The following is a 16,699-nucleotide window of genomic DNA, read 5'->3' as shown; positions in this document are numbered from 1 at the left end:
TTTGTTCGCTTTCCCGATTTTATAATCAGTTACTTTTACTTTTGTTTTTATCTATTTTTTTATCGTCTATTGCTGATTATGGAGTCGAAATAAACTTATACTTATGACGGGACTCACTCAGCCATGGTAATGAAAGGGGGAATCCCCGCGTTGACCTTCTTGTTTCCGATTCTTGCTGCAGCCTCTCCAATTAATTAGTTTCTATCTGTAAAACTGCTGGAAATATGCAGAACGTTTTCAACTCCGTTAAAAGTGGTGCACTTGGAGTAGCTGAGATGCTAACACCGGTTCTTAAGGCATCCAAATTTAAGGACACTGGGGTCATCACTCCAGAAGAGTTTGTAGCAGCTGGTGATTTTTTGGTTCACCATTGCCCAACATGGCAGTGGGCGAGCGGGGATAAATCAAAAGTAAAGCAATATTTACCTGAAACGAAGCAATATCTGCTTACAAGGAATGTTCCATGCTACAAAAGGTGCAAAGAAATTGAGTATGATGACAAAAACGAAGCAGTTATTGAGGAACAAGATGATGACGGAGGATGGGTGGACACTCATCATCATTTCTCTGGCGAACTTGATAAAGTCCAGGAAGAAGTTCAAGAAATGACAATGTCTGACAGTAAAAAAGATTCAAATAAAAACGATGATGATGAAAGTGATGAGGATGATGATGAGGCTTTGGACATGGAGGATTTTGCGGAAAAATTAGAAGCTGATGAAGATGATGCCAGATTAGATATTGTTGCAGAGGTTAAAGATGCAACAAAAGAATCATCAGATGAAGGAATAGTCCGCACAAGAACATATGATCTTCACATAACCTATGATAAATATTATCAAACGCCAAGATTATGGCTATCAGGATACAATGAGCAACGTAGTCCATTGAAAATGGCTGAAATGTATGAAGACATAAGTCAAGATCATGTCAATAAAACTGTGACAATTGAACCGCACCCACATCTGCCCCCTCCTAATATGTGCTCAGTTCATCCTTGCAGACACGCTGAGGTTATGAAAAAAATTATGCAAGCAGTCGAAGATGGTGGAGGTGAATTGCAAGTTGACATGTATTTGCTGGTGTTTTTGAAATTGGTCCAAGCTGTTATACCTACAATTGAATACGATTATACCAGACATTTTTCTTTGTGAATATGATTTATTGCTTCAATGAAATTTCATATTTTTGATCTGTGTAAATGTGAGTGTAATATAGTATCACACTGGTAAAAATTTGAATGAAGTAAGAAAATGAATGCAGTCTGCAACCAGCCATGCATTTTCTTCACACTCAGTGCTGTACCGTATTACATTAAATCCAGATTATATAAATAAACTTATCATTATTCAAAGATTAAAAAGATACTTATAAGGTCTACAACATTAACCAGCCTTTTGTAATGGCTTATATTATGTAAAATGAATCAATCTATTTCTGATGCTTTGATTGTAATGTAACAGCAGGCAAAAATATAAATAATTCGCATGTGTTGGGAAAGAATGAGCAACAGAGTTGCATTGTTATAAGAATTATTGTTTTTTTTGCATTATTGAGTTGTATATCATCTTTTTGTCATGTCTTTTGGTGGGCTTTCGAAAAATAAGCATAAAATTCAAAACCACTAAAGGGTTGTCTGACAAATAGATAAAGCACGGGGACCTGGTATTTTGCAATGTAGTCAAAGTATTCAATTTTTTCATATTTTTATCTTTCAAGGTATTTAAACTGGGTATATATATCATAAAGAGAGGTGATCATTTTTAATACAATAACACTATGTTCATGAGTTACATCATGTAATTATGTTTTGGAGAATTATTTCCTATCTCAATGTATTTGATCCATTTCCTTGGGCTACCCGGGTCATCTGTTGTCCTGCCTTGATTGCTAACTGACTATGTAACAATGTGTTTTGTTCTTTTTTATATTTAATTAGAAAGGTGATAATGAATTTGAAATTTTTGAAAAATCTTCGAAACAAAGCATTTCATGTTGTCATTAGAAAACATAGCAATGAAGTTTCTTCTAAAATCCGAAATATTGGAATTATTGCTCACATAGATGCAGGAAAAACAACAACAACCGAAAGCATGCTATATCATGCTGGCGCAATCAAAAGAATGGGGAAAGTTGACTCTGGAAATACAGTTACCGACTTCCTCCCATCAGAACGTGCTAGAGGAATAACAGTACAAAGTGCAGCTGTAAGCTTCAACTGGAATGATACATGTCTTAATCTTATTGATACACCTGGCCATGTAGATTTTACTGTCGAAGTGGAAAGAGCGCTTCATGTCTTGGATGGTGCTGTCACAGTCTTAGATGGGTCTCGTGGAGTTGAGGCACAAACTCGAACAGTTTGGCGTCAAGCAGATAAGTTGAATGTTCCGAGAATCGTGTTTGTAAATAAAATGGACAAATCGGGAGCAGATTTTGCTGCTACTGTACTGTCCCTACAAGAAAGTTTATCAGCAAAAACTTTTATCATACAATTCCCAGTGATGACAAATGAATTTTCTGGATTAGTGGATATTGTTAATGGTACAGTATCGAAATGGCAAGCTATAGATAATCCAGATAGTTTTTGCACAGTGGCACTAACAGAAGAAGATAACATATTGTGGAAAAATTACATAGGTTTAAAACAAAAACTTATTGAGCAACTAGCAGATTTATATGATGATATCGCCAATATGTATTTAACAGAATACACTGATCGCATAGACAAATTTCCTAGCAAACCACTTGTCACATCATTGTCTCACGCAGTAAAAAATTTCAATGCAATTCCTATATTATGTGGAAGTGCAGTAAAAGACATTGGCGTTCCCTCATTATTAGATTCTGTAATTGATTATTTGCCTTCGCCTGATAACTCTAACACAAATTTATCAATAAAAAATAAAGATAGTTTAGTGGGATATGCTTTCAAAGTTGTTCACCATAAAAGGTTTGGACCGGTTGTATTTATAAGAGTTCTGTCAGGAAGCATTTCAACTGGCAATAAAATTTTCAATGGCTCCAAAGACCATTCAGAAACTGTATCACAACTATACACAGTTTTTGCTGATGAATATAAACCAATTTCAAAAGCTTCAGAAGGACAAATTGTTGCAATAACTGGTTTAAAATTCACAGGAACAGGAGATACTTTATTTGAAAAAAATGCAGAAGCTAATGAGAACCTGGCACCAGTGACAATTCCACAGCCAGTATATTTTTGTACTATAGAAGCAGATACCCAAACAGAGCTAAAAGCTTTAAATCGATGCCTCACTGTGCTCATTCGAGAAGACCCATCAATTAGAATAAAAATGGATTCAAACTCTGGACAAACAATTTTGTGCGGAATGGGTGAACTACACATGGACATTTTGATTGAAAGAATCAAAAATGAGTTTAAGACAAATTGTTATATTGGACCAATCCAAGTTGCATATCGTGAAACTCTTTTGGAGAAAACTCAAAGATGTAAGTTTTCCTATAATCGTACAGTTTTGGAAAAAACACATAACATAGAAATGGAATTAACTGCTGATCCTATTAAATCAGATGACATTTCAATTTCAACCAAGATCACGGACATTACGCCAGAAGTTCGAATGGCTATCAAAGATGGAATTCTACAAGCTTGTCAGTCAGGGCCAATGATGGGATTCCCATTAATGAGAGTAAAAATTTCAGTACGAAAATTCAAAATGACATCGAACTCACCTAAAACTATAGTAACTGCAGCTGTAGTAAATATGGTCCAAGAGTTCTTTTCTCAAGCCAATTTTTGTGTTCTAGAGCCAATGATGGATATCGAAATTGTTACCCATTCAAACAAACTTGACCTTGTTTTAAAAAGTCTTGCCCAGAAGCATGCAACAATATCAGAAGTCAAAGGCTATGAGATTGAAAGATATGTATCGGCTCGAGCACCTGTCTCTGAAATGCTTGGGTTTGCATCTAAATTGAGGAGTATTTCATCTGGTAATGCAGATTTAACATTGGAAGTCTGTGGTTATGAAGTAGTTTCAAATGAAAATATTGAGACTCTTCGTAGTCGATTAATAGGTGGTGTTTCATACAAATAAATTTTGCACTTTGATACTTTTTATTTTGGGTTTGTGGTATGTGGTGGATACAGTTAACTTTGTGCGGTCTACATAAGTCACAATGGACAAACTTATATAGTTTAGGATATGTCAGATCATATGACCTAGTCAGCGAGGATCCTCGTATGGCTAACCACTGCTCCAGGCCAGGTATAGCTAACCAGTTGATGAATCCTAGATGCCACAATCCTTGATTGTTTTTCCCTGGATAGTAGGATGGCAGAAAATGCATTCAATATAATAGAGGAATACACAAACACGAATTTATCAGAGGTGGGGTACTTCTATCAATATACAGAGTTTTCCTTTAAGTTAATAACTATATGAATATAAGATCCCACAGGAGAATGAATACTAAGGGTTGCCCAATACCTAATCACTGAATTAGTTACAAATATCATTGAATTTAATATAGTGCAAAATTCTATACCTGGTTTTTTATGAAAGTGGGTGTGACCAACGACTGAAAATTTGTTCAATAATGTAAACGCCGCTCATAATATGCATTAAGATTAGTTATCGGCACATGCAATGCAAGTTAATTCTATACACTATAATTCTACTTTAACTATATTACGTTAATTAAAACTATGGATAAATGTATATAAAATACAAAAATCGACATGTTGAGTTTTACTAGTAATGAATATACAATACTCTATTACTACAATACTACTATCACAACATAACGAAGAAAAACGGTCATCCTAATAACTCTAGGGACAAAATTTGTGCAGTACACAATATGATGCAAGTTTGACACCCGGATTCAATGGTGAGGAAAATATAATTGCAATGGGACAGCTCAATGATAGAAATATGTTGAAAGTTGTTCATAAGTAACGACTTCAGAAAATGAATACTGATTTAAAAATGCAGTGCAAATTTTTTTAACAAATAGCCTATGCTATAAAGGCACTTTGTGTATTTGATCATCACAGGGTATAATTTTATATATGAATTTGCAATATGATGTAAGCATATTAGAAATACAAATTAAACAATAGGTTTGTGTACCCTCTCCTTGAATTTTCTCTCGATTCACATATTTAGGTCTTTTGTTGTTGTGTCATTTTCTGATGCCTTCATCAATGTGTAATGCGACACATATCACTGATAGCAATTTGTCAAAATTATGATTATAAAATACCCTAAAAGTTCTTTTTAGAAAATTTCAACACGGTGCGATTTCGAATATATCACTAGCTAATATGGTAAAATCGACCCTGCTAATAGTGTTAAAATTCCTAAGGCTTCTACGGAAACATGTCCAATCAGGATACTTTGGTCAAAGATTCGGATCATCAATACTCTGTAAGAGCTGTGCACGTGATGCACCCGATCGTCGGTTCTGTCCAGGTGATGCACCCGATCGTCGGTTACTCTGACGTTTCATCAGGCTCCTTATTATTAAAACAACAGCCAATATTATTAGAATGAGGACTGAGACCCCAATTCCAACCCCAATGCATATTCCTGAAAAAAACATATCATTATTTTTTTAATATTAAACATACATATTTTTCAGCAGGCATATAAAACTTTGTCAGGATATTAGTCTCCACAAACTTCGACTATGTGAATGCACTCGCATATTTTGTAGCATTCTCAGAATATTTCTTGGAACTTCCATCGGAAGAGAAATTTTATTTCAATCATTTCTGATTAGTTTGCCAATTTCTGTTCTGCACATTGATTACCGTAGTTCAAAAACAGCCGTGAAAATGTTTTCTGCACATCAACAAAGATTCTATTTTGCTATGGTAGTTGATTGTTTTTTTGGTTGAAATCAATTTTCAATCTCTATTCGGTATTTTGAGAAATTGTAGTTAGGGTACATGTTGACTGAAGATCATTAATTAAATAAATAAATTTACAAATAAAGTATTTAACCATGATTTGGAGATGAACTTGGTGTAGTTTGATCCTGCTGCTGTGGTAATTGGCATAGATTGGGTATCGTGTGTTCTGCTTGCAGTGTAGGCAGTGGTAGATGTTTTAGTTGACATTGTTATAATGGATGATGTTGTTGATTTAGATGTTGCTTGGATTGATTGAGTTGTTGACCTGACACTAAAGGGGTTAAGAGAGAGAGGATTACTTTTACCATTCATTGTGATTTAAAACATGAAGAGATAACATACATTAGGATGTTTTGTGGAGATGTAAAGTCAAACAGATTACTTCCGTGCTTTAGCCACAAACAAGATATCACGATTGAATGACATAGCCTGCATTAGTAGAATATGATCAGAAAAAGGGCTATGAAGGAAGTGAATTCCACATAAATGAAGATATTGGAAAAAGACCTATAACATAAGTATGGCGGCTGAAGACTTTTTGGAGAAAAATGAAGTCATACTCGATCGCACTAATGTTTTAAATATATAATAAATTGATGGAAATCACATGAGCAAAAACCAACTATAATCTAACAAATACCTATAACCTTTTTTTTTTCAAATATGCTCACATGTCACATTCGTCTATTGGAATACAGTTTGTCCAAACATTTCTCTGTAGTGATTCTCACAGCATTGAAAACATCCAAAATCACCAGATTCATTGAACATGAGTCTATATGTGTCTCCAATGCCACAAGCTCCAATGCCACAATCTGATTTCTGAGCCGAGAGAGAAAAGCAGCAAACTTAATACCACCTTGCTAACAACGCTTAATAGTTGGAAGTATTGGAAAAAAGCTTGTTATCACTCTACTGATTACTATGGGTTCACAGGTTTAAAACTTATAAGTTGAGTATTCATGAAAAGGAATTGCTGGACTCATCACCATTGCAGGGTCTGTGTGAATTGTCATCTCTATGCCAGTGGTTCTCAACCTTTTACTGACCACGTACCACTTTACTGTTTTTTACTGTGGCCGCGTACCACCGTACGTGGCCCATTTTTAGCGTGGGGAACAATGGCATTTATGAAAGCATTTTATAATGTGGCACTACATCCTTTGTGACCTAATTTGCAAGACAGACGAAAACATGCTCATCTCGATTCGTTCGTGGACAATAGCAGGCGAGGGCAATCTCTGAAAACAGGACTGGCCCATATGACGTTTTTTTGACTCTTGACCTCAGAAAAATTATTCCTATACTTTACTATTGCAAAATTTTTTATCCTTATTTTGAGAGCGTTTTGATGTGTTGTCGTTTATAACATGGTTTACATGTTGGAAACCCTTGTTTTTATTAATATTAATCAACCACGTGCCGCATACAGGCACTGATAGCTTAGTTTAGCAGCGTTTCCCAACCTTTTTTGGTCGCAGACTATTTTTTCACCGGCTAAAACCTTTGCGGACTCAACGTGCGTTTATTGCAACCTAAATGGCCTTTTCTGTCGAACAATATTCAATCCATGACAACGACAATCCATGACAACAACAATGTTTCTCTATTTTAATTTACTTGTGTTCATGGCCACTCGCGGTTGTGTCGACTTATAACAAGCTGAAAGCATTACTTCTTCAATATGCCACGGCAATCTGCGAACATAATAATGTGAGAATATATTGCCCGATTATATTTAGTTTTGATACATATTTTTTGCGATCTTGCGAATTTGTTATCGCCGTTAGAAAAATCCCACTATCTGCTATAAATTTCCAGAATGTACAACTTGATTCAGTACTTATTAAAAATATAATTAAAGTATATTAGTGAATCAAAAAAATGAATATTCATCGCCTTGCTTTGATATCAATTTAATTGTAAATTTTTAATCTGCGGTTGTGTTGGCGAAATAAAATCAATACTACTCATAAAATATCATGACAATCTGTGGACACAAAATGCGTGGTAAAGTGCCCGATTATATTTTGTTTTGATTCATATTTTCGTGAATTCGGAAAATCTGAGCTGTTCGTACAACACTCACGGTGCTTCGGTACTGTACGTACCAATGTAGAGGCAGCAAAGCAAAGAATCACAAAGGAAAACACCCTGATACGTATACTACAGTAGCACCCAAAAATTTGCGATTTGCAACGTCTAAAAAGTGTTTTTAATCGGTCGTGGACCATCATAAAACAAAACTTGGTGTTCTCAGATTTATTTTTCGTATTTTGTATTTCCGCTTTTCAGTTTAGAAAATTTAGGTTGCCACCATTGACACTTACCAGAAAAAAAATTATTCCTTATTATTATGTAAATATCCACGCATGTGCCGACTCGTGTTTTCGTCTGAAATCCGCAAGTGAGCTGTGAAATCTGATCGTCGCGTGACCTGTCGCCTCACCTGCTACCAAATTTTCGATTAGTAAATTGCTATTCTAATACAGGGAGTCCTCGGGTTACGACGGTCGCAACTTACGAGGTTACGAACGCACTTTACGAACATATACAGTTATAAAAGATAATACTGTACTGTAATATCTAAGCCTATAAACTGGATCATTGTGATCAGGAAAAAATCAGTGCTCTGGGCTCATTGGTTTTCGTTATTTATATCGTAAATGACGTGACCAATTGCGAACTATTACGATTATGAATGAATAATTATTAAGCTTCAGTCACATGGTACAGTACAGTACACAGTTCCAGTGATACAGTACTATACACAGTTTCAGTGATACTGTAGTCATTTTGGTTGTTTAAGCCGTTTTTTTCGTAACTTGTTTGATCGTTTTATTTTTGCCCTTTGTTATGGACTCAAAGCAAAAAAAAGATGTTAAGATACTGTACAGTGTTTGCTTTTATTCATGTGATGCGGAATTGTTTTCTGTTTTTCTAATAAAGTTCTTATTTGCATTATTTGTAAATTTTATTAGTGTACAGTACTATACTTTACAATACAGTACGATGTGTATAGAGTAATTCATGCACTGTACCACTGTACAGTATATTCAGGTTACATCGAGTCTCAGGAACAAAACTGCGTCGTAAGTCGAGGACTCCGTGTAGTTGAATTTTCGAATATATGCCTAGCCCTACTCAATATCCAGTAATATTGACTCGATTAATGTTATGTGAATGAACTTGCTTTTAATGTTTTATTCTAACCTAACTTGTAATTTTACTCAGTACCACAGGTTGAGAACCGCTGCTCTATGCATCTGAAATGAATAATTGATTGGCTACACCCATATAAAACCATTGGTGTCATTCAAGAAGCCTTGTAACACTGACAAAAAACTTTCACATTTTCAATACTTCAGTGGCTATTAATAAAATAGTTCATGATATAAATTTAAGCATATATATATAGCAAGCCATACATATTGAAATTGTCACATGACACAAAATTACACAGACTCTAAAACAGACTATAACAATTAAAGTGAGGCAATCTGGAAGACATTTTACAAATTTGCTAGGTGACTTATGTGATATGTCTGAGTAATCAGACTAGGAAATTTAGTAAATAGATTTGAACAAGCCATAATTGAGTTATTTAGGTGGCTTCTCGCACCATAGTTCAATTCTATGATCTATTACTCTATTCCAGGGGTCGGGAACCTTTTTGGTCAAGAGAGCCAAAAAATATACATATTTTCAATTGCATTTCCGTGCGAGCCATATAACATTTCTTCACTTAATCAAGCCTGAAATGTTCACTCAAAAGTCAACACATACAATGTCAATATACATTTAATGTGATTTCTGATGCTGCATGTAGTCGCTGCGGGCCTTGAACGGTTGCTCACATGCAGCCCAAGTTGAAATCTACGATACTCATCACCCTTTTTCGTTTAGGCATCTCCGTGGTGTTTTTAAAACTCTATCGCTCTGTGATGTCACAATATATGTTCCAGAATCCCCTTGTTTGTCACAATGCCTGTCTGGTAATTATCTTACATAACATAGACATGTGCTGGACGCGCGTTCTCAAACGTATTGGGAATTTCCTGCCAAATTTGGCTATAAAAGAGTTTGAAATCTCGTAACAATAGTAAGCTTAGTCTTGGGATATTAGATTTTTCCGAGAGCCATATGCCGTCACCAAAAGAGCCATATATGGCTCGCGAGCCATGGGTTCCCGACCCCTGCTCTATTCTATGCAATTGTGTTCGAAAAAACCATCACCATCTTGGATGATTACCGTATATACCTAAGCATCAACTATGCAACATAGGTTAATATTTATACAAAAATATTGTTAAATAGGATAAATTACCCGCCATTCAGGGGTCGTTCCTTTACTCTTATTTCCATAAGTTACGCATTTGTCATTGGGTCGTCTCACTGCTTTCACTTGTTTGGAAGAGGCACGTTCAAGCATTCTCAGATCTGTAGTTGGAGTGGAAATGAATACAAAAATCATCATAAATCAAAAATATTGAAAAAATTAATATTTTTAGAGAGCAAAAAATCTCCCTAAGTTTGACAGATGCACATAAATAATAAAATTGTTCAGAAATTCAAACTAAAAGACTAAGAATGGCACGATAATTACCTGTTAGTATAATATGAAAGCGATCTTGGCATTGGTATGTGAAAGCACTTGTAACATTGCGATAAAACCCAGCTTTGATTGTTTGTTGCCGATTTCCTTCGATACTGTTATCATAAGTTCTGTTATCATATCATAATCATCAACTTTTAGCACAAACAAAAGAAATGTAAAAATGTACATACATGTCAGATGCTGAACATATTATGGTTAAATCATGCAACTGAGAAATAATATTTGTTCCAGTTTCAATGAACAAAGAACTAGGTGGTTCACCATTGATGACTGAAATGAAATGAGAATATTACAAGAGTTCAACAAAAGAAAATGATAACAAAGCCATACAACATAAGTTTTTTAAATGATTCATGCAAACACAAACCAGAACAAAAATAAACCAAAAAGACTCAATCTGTTTGAAAATTCTCAACAATTGTTAACATCAACAGGATGCTACTATTTGTTTTGAAAATGCGAGCCTCTCTCCTATATCTGACTACCCTACGTGCACAAAACAGGCTTATAGCTTATGTCAGAATGAAATACGAAGTCCACATTAGGAATTTCACTTGATTCGTAGATCATAATTTAGAGTGTCAGTTAGATTCACTATCTTGAAAGAGTGAATTATCACCCTGAGTGGTAGTCATTGATTTGTCAAATGATCAGGATGGCTTTCCTCTCTCACACAATAGAAATAAAAGCATTTTTAAGATGAAACTGGACTTGGAGACAGGTGCCCATGTAGAATGTTCGACTTGATTTTAAATTAATTATATATGATATTAGGTAATTTTGAGTTCAAGAATAATCTAAAATACTATGGTTCCTCAATGAATTATCAACTTCGGCAATTGAAGTATTATATTAGGACCAAAGAGGCTTTCAATTAATCTCTGGTGATTAACTGAATCAAATCATTGTTTGTTTCAACTTCTCAGCATTAGTAAAATTAAAACTCCTCGAATATGGGATTGTTTGTTTTTGGTTTTAGTGGAAAATATTAAAAATTAGGTCATTTATTATCAAAATGTTTTAGCATTATTTATTTAGAATTGTATCTTAAGAGATAAAACAGGAAAATACATATTCAAGTTATTAGTACCACGATCCTATTCTAGAAAGTCACTATAAATGATCAAGACATAATGATAAAATTTCTAGTCGAGTCTGGGTAGTAGAAATCACAGAGATAGCATGAAAGATAATCAAAAACTTACTCCATTCAGTCAAAACAAAATTTTTTTGTACACTGCACAATGTTGTTGCACTGTTTTTATAATGACTATCTTCTTCCAGATTCAAAATTTCATAAATTTGACCTAAAACATATTATACATTAGGTTTTCTCATAAATATACTACATAACTACTATTCATAACAGTGAAACCACTACAAACAGTCAAGCTCATATTAAAATGCCATTTCTTACAAACACATATATATATCTGAAATACATGCATGGGTTACAAATTAATTGAATTGCCAAATCAAATTCAATTAATTTAGAATTAACTTTATCAAACTCTTATTTAACTCTATTTAGCATAATTCCCAGTTTCATTAGAATATATCAATATGAGCAATTGAAGTCTGTAAATATTATCAAAAATCCTATCTTCATATTATTTCTGAGAACCGTAATAAAAAAGTAACTGTACATATGAAAACTGGTCAAATCATCATTCATCTAAATATGCTAGTGCTGAAAGTTGTAAGAAAAAGCAATAAGAATATTAGCAACAGTTAAAAAAAATAATAATACACTATTACCAATAATCCTCCATATATATGTTTCATATGATTTTTAGAGTACCATATTATTTACTTACTGAAAGCATTCCTGGAGGTTGTAAATGTTGATGCATTAGGAACACATTCTATCCTAAAATTGTCGCCATATGATTCTTTTTCACCTGGAAAACAGATCACTTCCATGACTTTTTTCATCTGACTCTTTTTGTGAGCGACTGAAAACTTGAAATCGAGCAAAATTGAAAAAAAAAAAGGAATTTGCCAAAAAATAGAATTTTGTCCACTCGAATTTTAAATGGCCTCAAGAGATTTTTGATATCAAATAATCTTGCTATGTCACCTCATATTAATATAATTTGATGTTTCTGCTACTCTTTGAAAACAGATTTTCAAGGCTACAGTTGTCAGCGATGTTAGCATTATAACAAGTTTCTCACATTGGGCACTGACTTCTGGTGTTGTCCCGACACATAGGGAGAAATTTCAGAAATAGAGCCAATGTTAACCGTCTAAATTGCCATGTCAAATAACTGGCTACGCCATTGGTCTCAATCAGCCATAACCCACACACAGACTCAACATTTCACTAACATGCAAATTGGTGAGGTAGTTATTGAATGCCTCTGGTAGCCAACAGTTATGGTATTGGTACGTCAATTTACAAACTTCTACTGTACTTTATAAATGCCAGCATGTTTGAAGATACCGGTTTTGCAATACAATGTAATCATATTAACAGTAGAAGAGTGATAGAGTAATTAATTTTCTGAAACTTGAATAGATTTTAATATTGACTTTGAGACAGATCCCCAGGCAACAACTGCATATTGAATATGCTTTTAAAGAATTGAATAATAGATTTTTTGAAGTGTACTTTGGTATGCAAAATGTTAAAGTTTGCTCAGAAGACTCAACATACACATGCCAGAGGTAGGTGATGATCTATGTTCAATTACAAATATTTGCAGAAAGGTACAGAATCAAAAATGAGTACTACTTCGAACTTTTCTATTTTGATTGTGAATTGGTTACTTATCATCCAATTATAAACTTTCTCATTCCTAGATTACAAATGTGTTTAAATATCAGAAAAAGATTCAGACCTGATGTCATTTAAAAAAATGGATAAATAATAAAGGACCCAAACATTATTTTTGAATTACTCTAGTTTCGATTGAAAGGACCTGCTAAAGTTGACAAAAATCCTACTCTAGATTTGATAATATTTAGATAACCTTAGAGAGGGCATATGCACAATTCCCAATTTTGTTATAATTATAAAAAGTAACCTCTATGATTTGTCTGGATGCCAAGCTGGAATTTATCAATAAATTTGTTTTTATAGCAAAAATACCTTAACCCATATTACAGAAGTTTTAAAGAAGAGGTAATAGGATGGTATTAGGTTGATCATTTGATTTTTTTTATCACCCAATTAGTACAAAGATTAACTATGGCTCAATTGTATAGATAGGCATATTGAAGAAGGGACAATAATAGGCGAAATGTCAGCAATTTATTAGATAAAAGGATGGGTATTATATGCAGCACATCACAGGCCTTCCCTTTTCCGAGATAAGGTTGGTATAGAAAACTTCAGTCGTCAACTCGATAGGGGCATGGAGAAAACACATGAAGTATATATATTTGACGTTTTCAGGGGGAATGTTTACAATTGGCATACAATAAATACACCTGGTCATTTGGCTAAAGCCGACTAGCTTCGAACAATAATATACGAAAAGATCTTGTGCAGTAAACATACAAGCTTCAAAACATTAGTGTCAGACGATTACGTCACATTGTCATACTCTCTTTACCGTAGACGTCTTTATTATTTGATTAACAGGCTACAATACAATAATGTATCATATTATTAATAGCTTACCACTTGCAAAACAAGCCATCAACATCGTCAGTTTTATCGTCCATTGCACCACTGACATTATTTCGAAATGCCTGTTATCGCGTGCACAACAATGAGCACACAACGCTTGTTAAGTTTGAAAAAAACTTTTCTATCCAACTAATAAATAATACAGTACTAACGCGCTTTTCGAGACAAGCACGTTCACGCTATTTTATTCTGGCTTATTTTGCGGAACCATAACTGTTGCGGTTTCCCAAGGCCTGTCGCGTTACATTTTGAAACACAGCACGTGGACATGACTCGCCAAATTTGCGCTTTCGTTCAAGTTTTACTGTTTTTATTTTTCTACTTTGCCATAAATGCACGCATTCCTCAATGGCAATATGGATTATCTTGGTCGTATCAATGAATATACCGTATGTATGTATTGTTGAATCCTACAGGGTGACCCCAAAAACAGAACCCACCAATTTTTTTTGTATAGAAATAGAGCAAATTATTCAATTTCTTCGCACTTTAACATCTGTGTGTGTATGATTGTAATGAAAAAGTTTAAAATTAGTCTTGCATCCGTTGCGCAAAATGATCAATCACTCGCACGCTGCTATGGGAATTTTTGAACCGGCTTCTCATGTTTTGCACCTGGGTGGATGTGAAGTTCTCTGTGAGACTGTAATGACCCAGTAAACATTAATTGTTGCTATCGGCATGTCTAGACAGCAATATGTGCGCTTCAACAGGAAACTACGTAAGGATTGCTAAATATGTGCAAGTAATGCTCTATCTCCAATGCTAGGATAGAATAAGAAGGAAAGAGCAAAGCCGATAAGACGGCTTAACCATATGGCGGACCACGGCCACTCGTCCGGCTACCATTCCATGTCGGGTATGGGATTAGTGAGTTTATTTGTTTTCGGAAGCATGGACTTGGTGGTGCAGAAAGCCGTAACCGACCAGGGGTTACATAATCCACCCAATAGCGGAAAGGAGTCTAGCAATCCTCTCGCACATAATCATTCCTGCGTGGGATTCGAACTTGCGAACCCATGCAGTGTAATGAAAATTGCCGTGGCGAGCGTATTCCTAACGCTTAGCACGATGAGCCACACCGCCACGCGCTAAGGACGTCACTTGGAACCTATTCTTGTCGTAACCCCCGTTTGGAAAAAATGTGATGCGGAATTTATACCTTTCACTCAAACGCAACGTTGTCATTACTTATCGATCTTAAGATCGGTAAGTATGTTGAAGTCTGTTTGTTTGTCTGTTAGACGAACGCGATATCTCACGAAGGCGAGGTTGAATCTGCTCCAAGTTTTGCATGTGCATTCATCATATCTCGGACCTGAAGCCTATTGATTTTGGATGAATCATGTCGTATAATTAGCGAGTTATTGGTTGATTAGTGATGGGACACGCGGCGTCGCTATGGAATAACAGCGGATGAATCGAAACTGCAGTTTCTGTTTTGGAATCCCCTAACTTTCGATCGATGAGTCTTCGGTCTCCGACCAACATTCTCGTTATTTAATTTAATACGAAAATAACACAGACACGATAGAAATTAAAAGCCTAAAAAAATCAACTATTAGCTTTATAAATATCTTCATCACGGGCCAGTAATGATAATATTGTTCGCTCAAAATTGGGACCGTAATTTACAAACTGTGAAGTGGAGGATCAAATCCGACCCAGAAGATGAGATCAAAATGAAATTAATATGTTTATGAAGTCACTACTTAATAGCTGTCTTTAACATCTTCGCCGATGTGAAGTCACAGTTCTGCCTAAAATATAAAAATCAAACTTCGATGTTCGCCGTTGCGTGAGAATTCATACTTGAACGTGAAAAAAGTGCTTTAAAATATAGTTCAACAATAATTCAGATGTCGGCCGCCGAAACGATCGTATTGACAAAAACAATCCGCAATTGTGATAAAATCAGGAAGTAAAAACGCCGCGTTGTTATCGAGTTTCCAGTATTCTAGTAATTTTCTGTTAAATATAAATAAATATTCGATTAGTAAAAATTCGATTTATCCTGTCACTAATCACTGCGTCCGTAATTACTCATTGAATAACAATAAAAAAAGTCGCCTCGAATAACAATAAATTACCACACGTAATAGTAATGATCGTAACGCCACTGATATCCGCGAGTTATACTTTTCTCTCAAAATGAATTTTCTCTATTTTAATCATTTGTTTCTCCCCGGAAATAGCTGGCTCATTTATGGAACAATAAAAAGCTAACAAGGCGAACGGTTACCGATGATTGCGGATTAATTATTGGTCGACGATTAGGAAGTATATGCTTGAAACAAGACGTACCCAAATATTCATCAAACAACGACAAAGGGAGCAACATGCAACTCGTTTATCCAACATACTTTCGCTGACAATTGTTTGTTTTTTAAACGCCTTACGGCGTCGTGAATTGCACTTTTGGCGCAATGTTCGTAACCCCCCAAATTTGGAAAATTCCTGGCTGCCGCTCTGGCATGGTGGTATGCTAAACAGCAACCCAGATTGCACACTGACACTTCAATGGGTGAATTGAGATATC

The 16,699-nt window shown here is 35.0% G+C and overlaps 3 protein-coding genes across 7 annotated transcripts; 2 read left to right on the top strand and 1 right to left on the bottom strand.

Moving 5' to 3' along the window:
- Positions 1 to 117: 117 nt before the first annotated feature.
- Positions 118 to 1,942, top strand: LOC120339620 (ubiquitin-like-conjugating enzyme ATG3). The gene has a single exon (XM_039407788.2). It carries the CDS (start codon positions 225 to 227, stop codon positions 1,152 to 1,154), a length of 930 nt encoding a protein of 309 aa, XP_039263722.1. The 5' UTR covers positions 118 to 224; the 3' UTR covers positions 1,155 to 1,942.
- A 7-nt stretch (positions 1,943 to 1,949) lies between these two features.
- LOC120339600 (ribosome-releasing factor 2, mitochondrial-like) lies at positions 1,950 to 4,085 on the top strand. Its single transcript, XM_039407764.2, has one exon. The coding sequence runs from the start codon at positions 1,950 to 1,952 to the stop codon at positions 4,080 to 4,082; it is 2,133 nt and encodes a 710-aa protein (XP_039263698.2). The 3' UTR covers positions 4,083 to 4,085.
- Positions 4,086 to 4,491: 406 nt separating this feature from the next.
- On the bottom strand, positions 4,492 to 15,500 carry LOC120339610 (uncharacterized). 5 transcript variants are annotated; one of them, XM_078111246.1, is made up of 9 exons: positions 14,152 to 15,500; positions 12,341 to 12,485; positions 11,729 to 11,830; positions 10,694 to 10,793; positions 10,512 to 10,615; positions 10,233 to 10,345; positions 6,577 to 6,727; positions 5,997 to 6,176; positions 4,492 to 5,579 (listed from the first exon to the last, which is right to left on the bottom strand). In XM_078111246.1, exons 2-7 carry the CDS (start codon positions 12,456 to 12,458, stop codon positions 6,590 to 6,592), a joined length of 675 nt encoding a protein of 224 aa, XP_077967372.1. In that variant the 5' UTR covers positions 12,459 to 12,485; positions 14,152 to 15,500; the 3' UTR covers positions 4,492 to 5,579; positions 5,997 to 6,176; positions 6,577 to 6,589. The 5 variants fall into 5 exon arrangements, with proteins under 5 accessions (XP_077967372.1, XP_077967361.1, XP_077967368.1 ...); XM_078111235.1 differs by having other exon boundaries at positions 6,546 to 6,727; positions 12,341 to 12,424; XM_078111242.1 differs by having other exon boundaries at positions 6,553 to 6,727; positions 12,341 to 12,424.
- Positions 15,501 to 16,699: the final 1,199 nt, after the last annotated feature.

Source organism: Styela clava, chromosome 1 (genome assembly GCF_964204865.1).
Source record: "Styela clava chromosome 1, kaStyClav1.hap1.2, whole genome shotgun sequence".
Classification (NCBI taxonomy): Eukaryota; Metazoa; Chordata; class Ascidiacea; order Stolidobranchia; family Styelidae; genus Styela; species Styela clava.
Note: the sequence above shows the minus strand (reverse complement) of the source record. Positions and strands in the feature narration are given on the sequence as shown.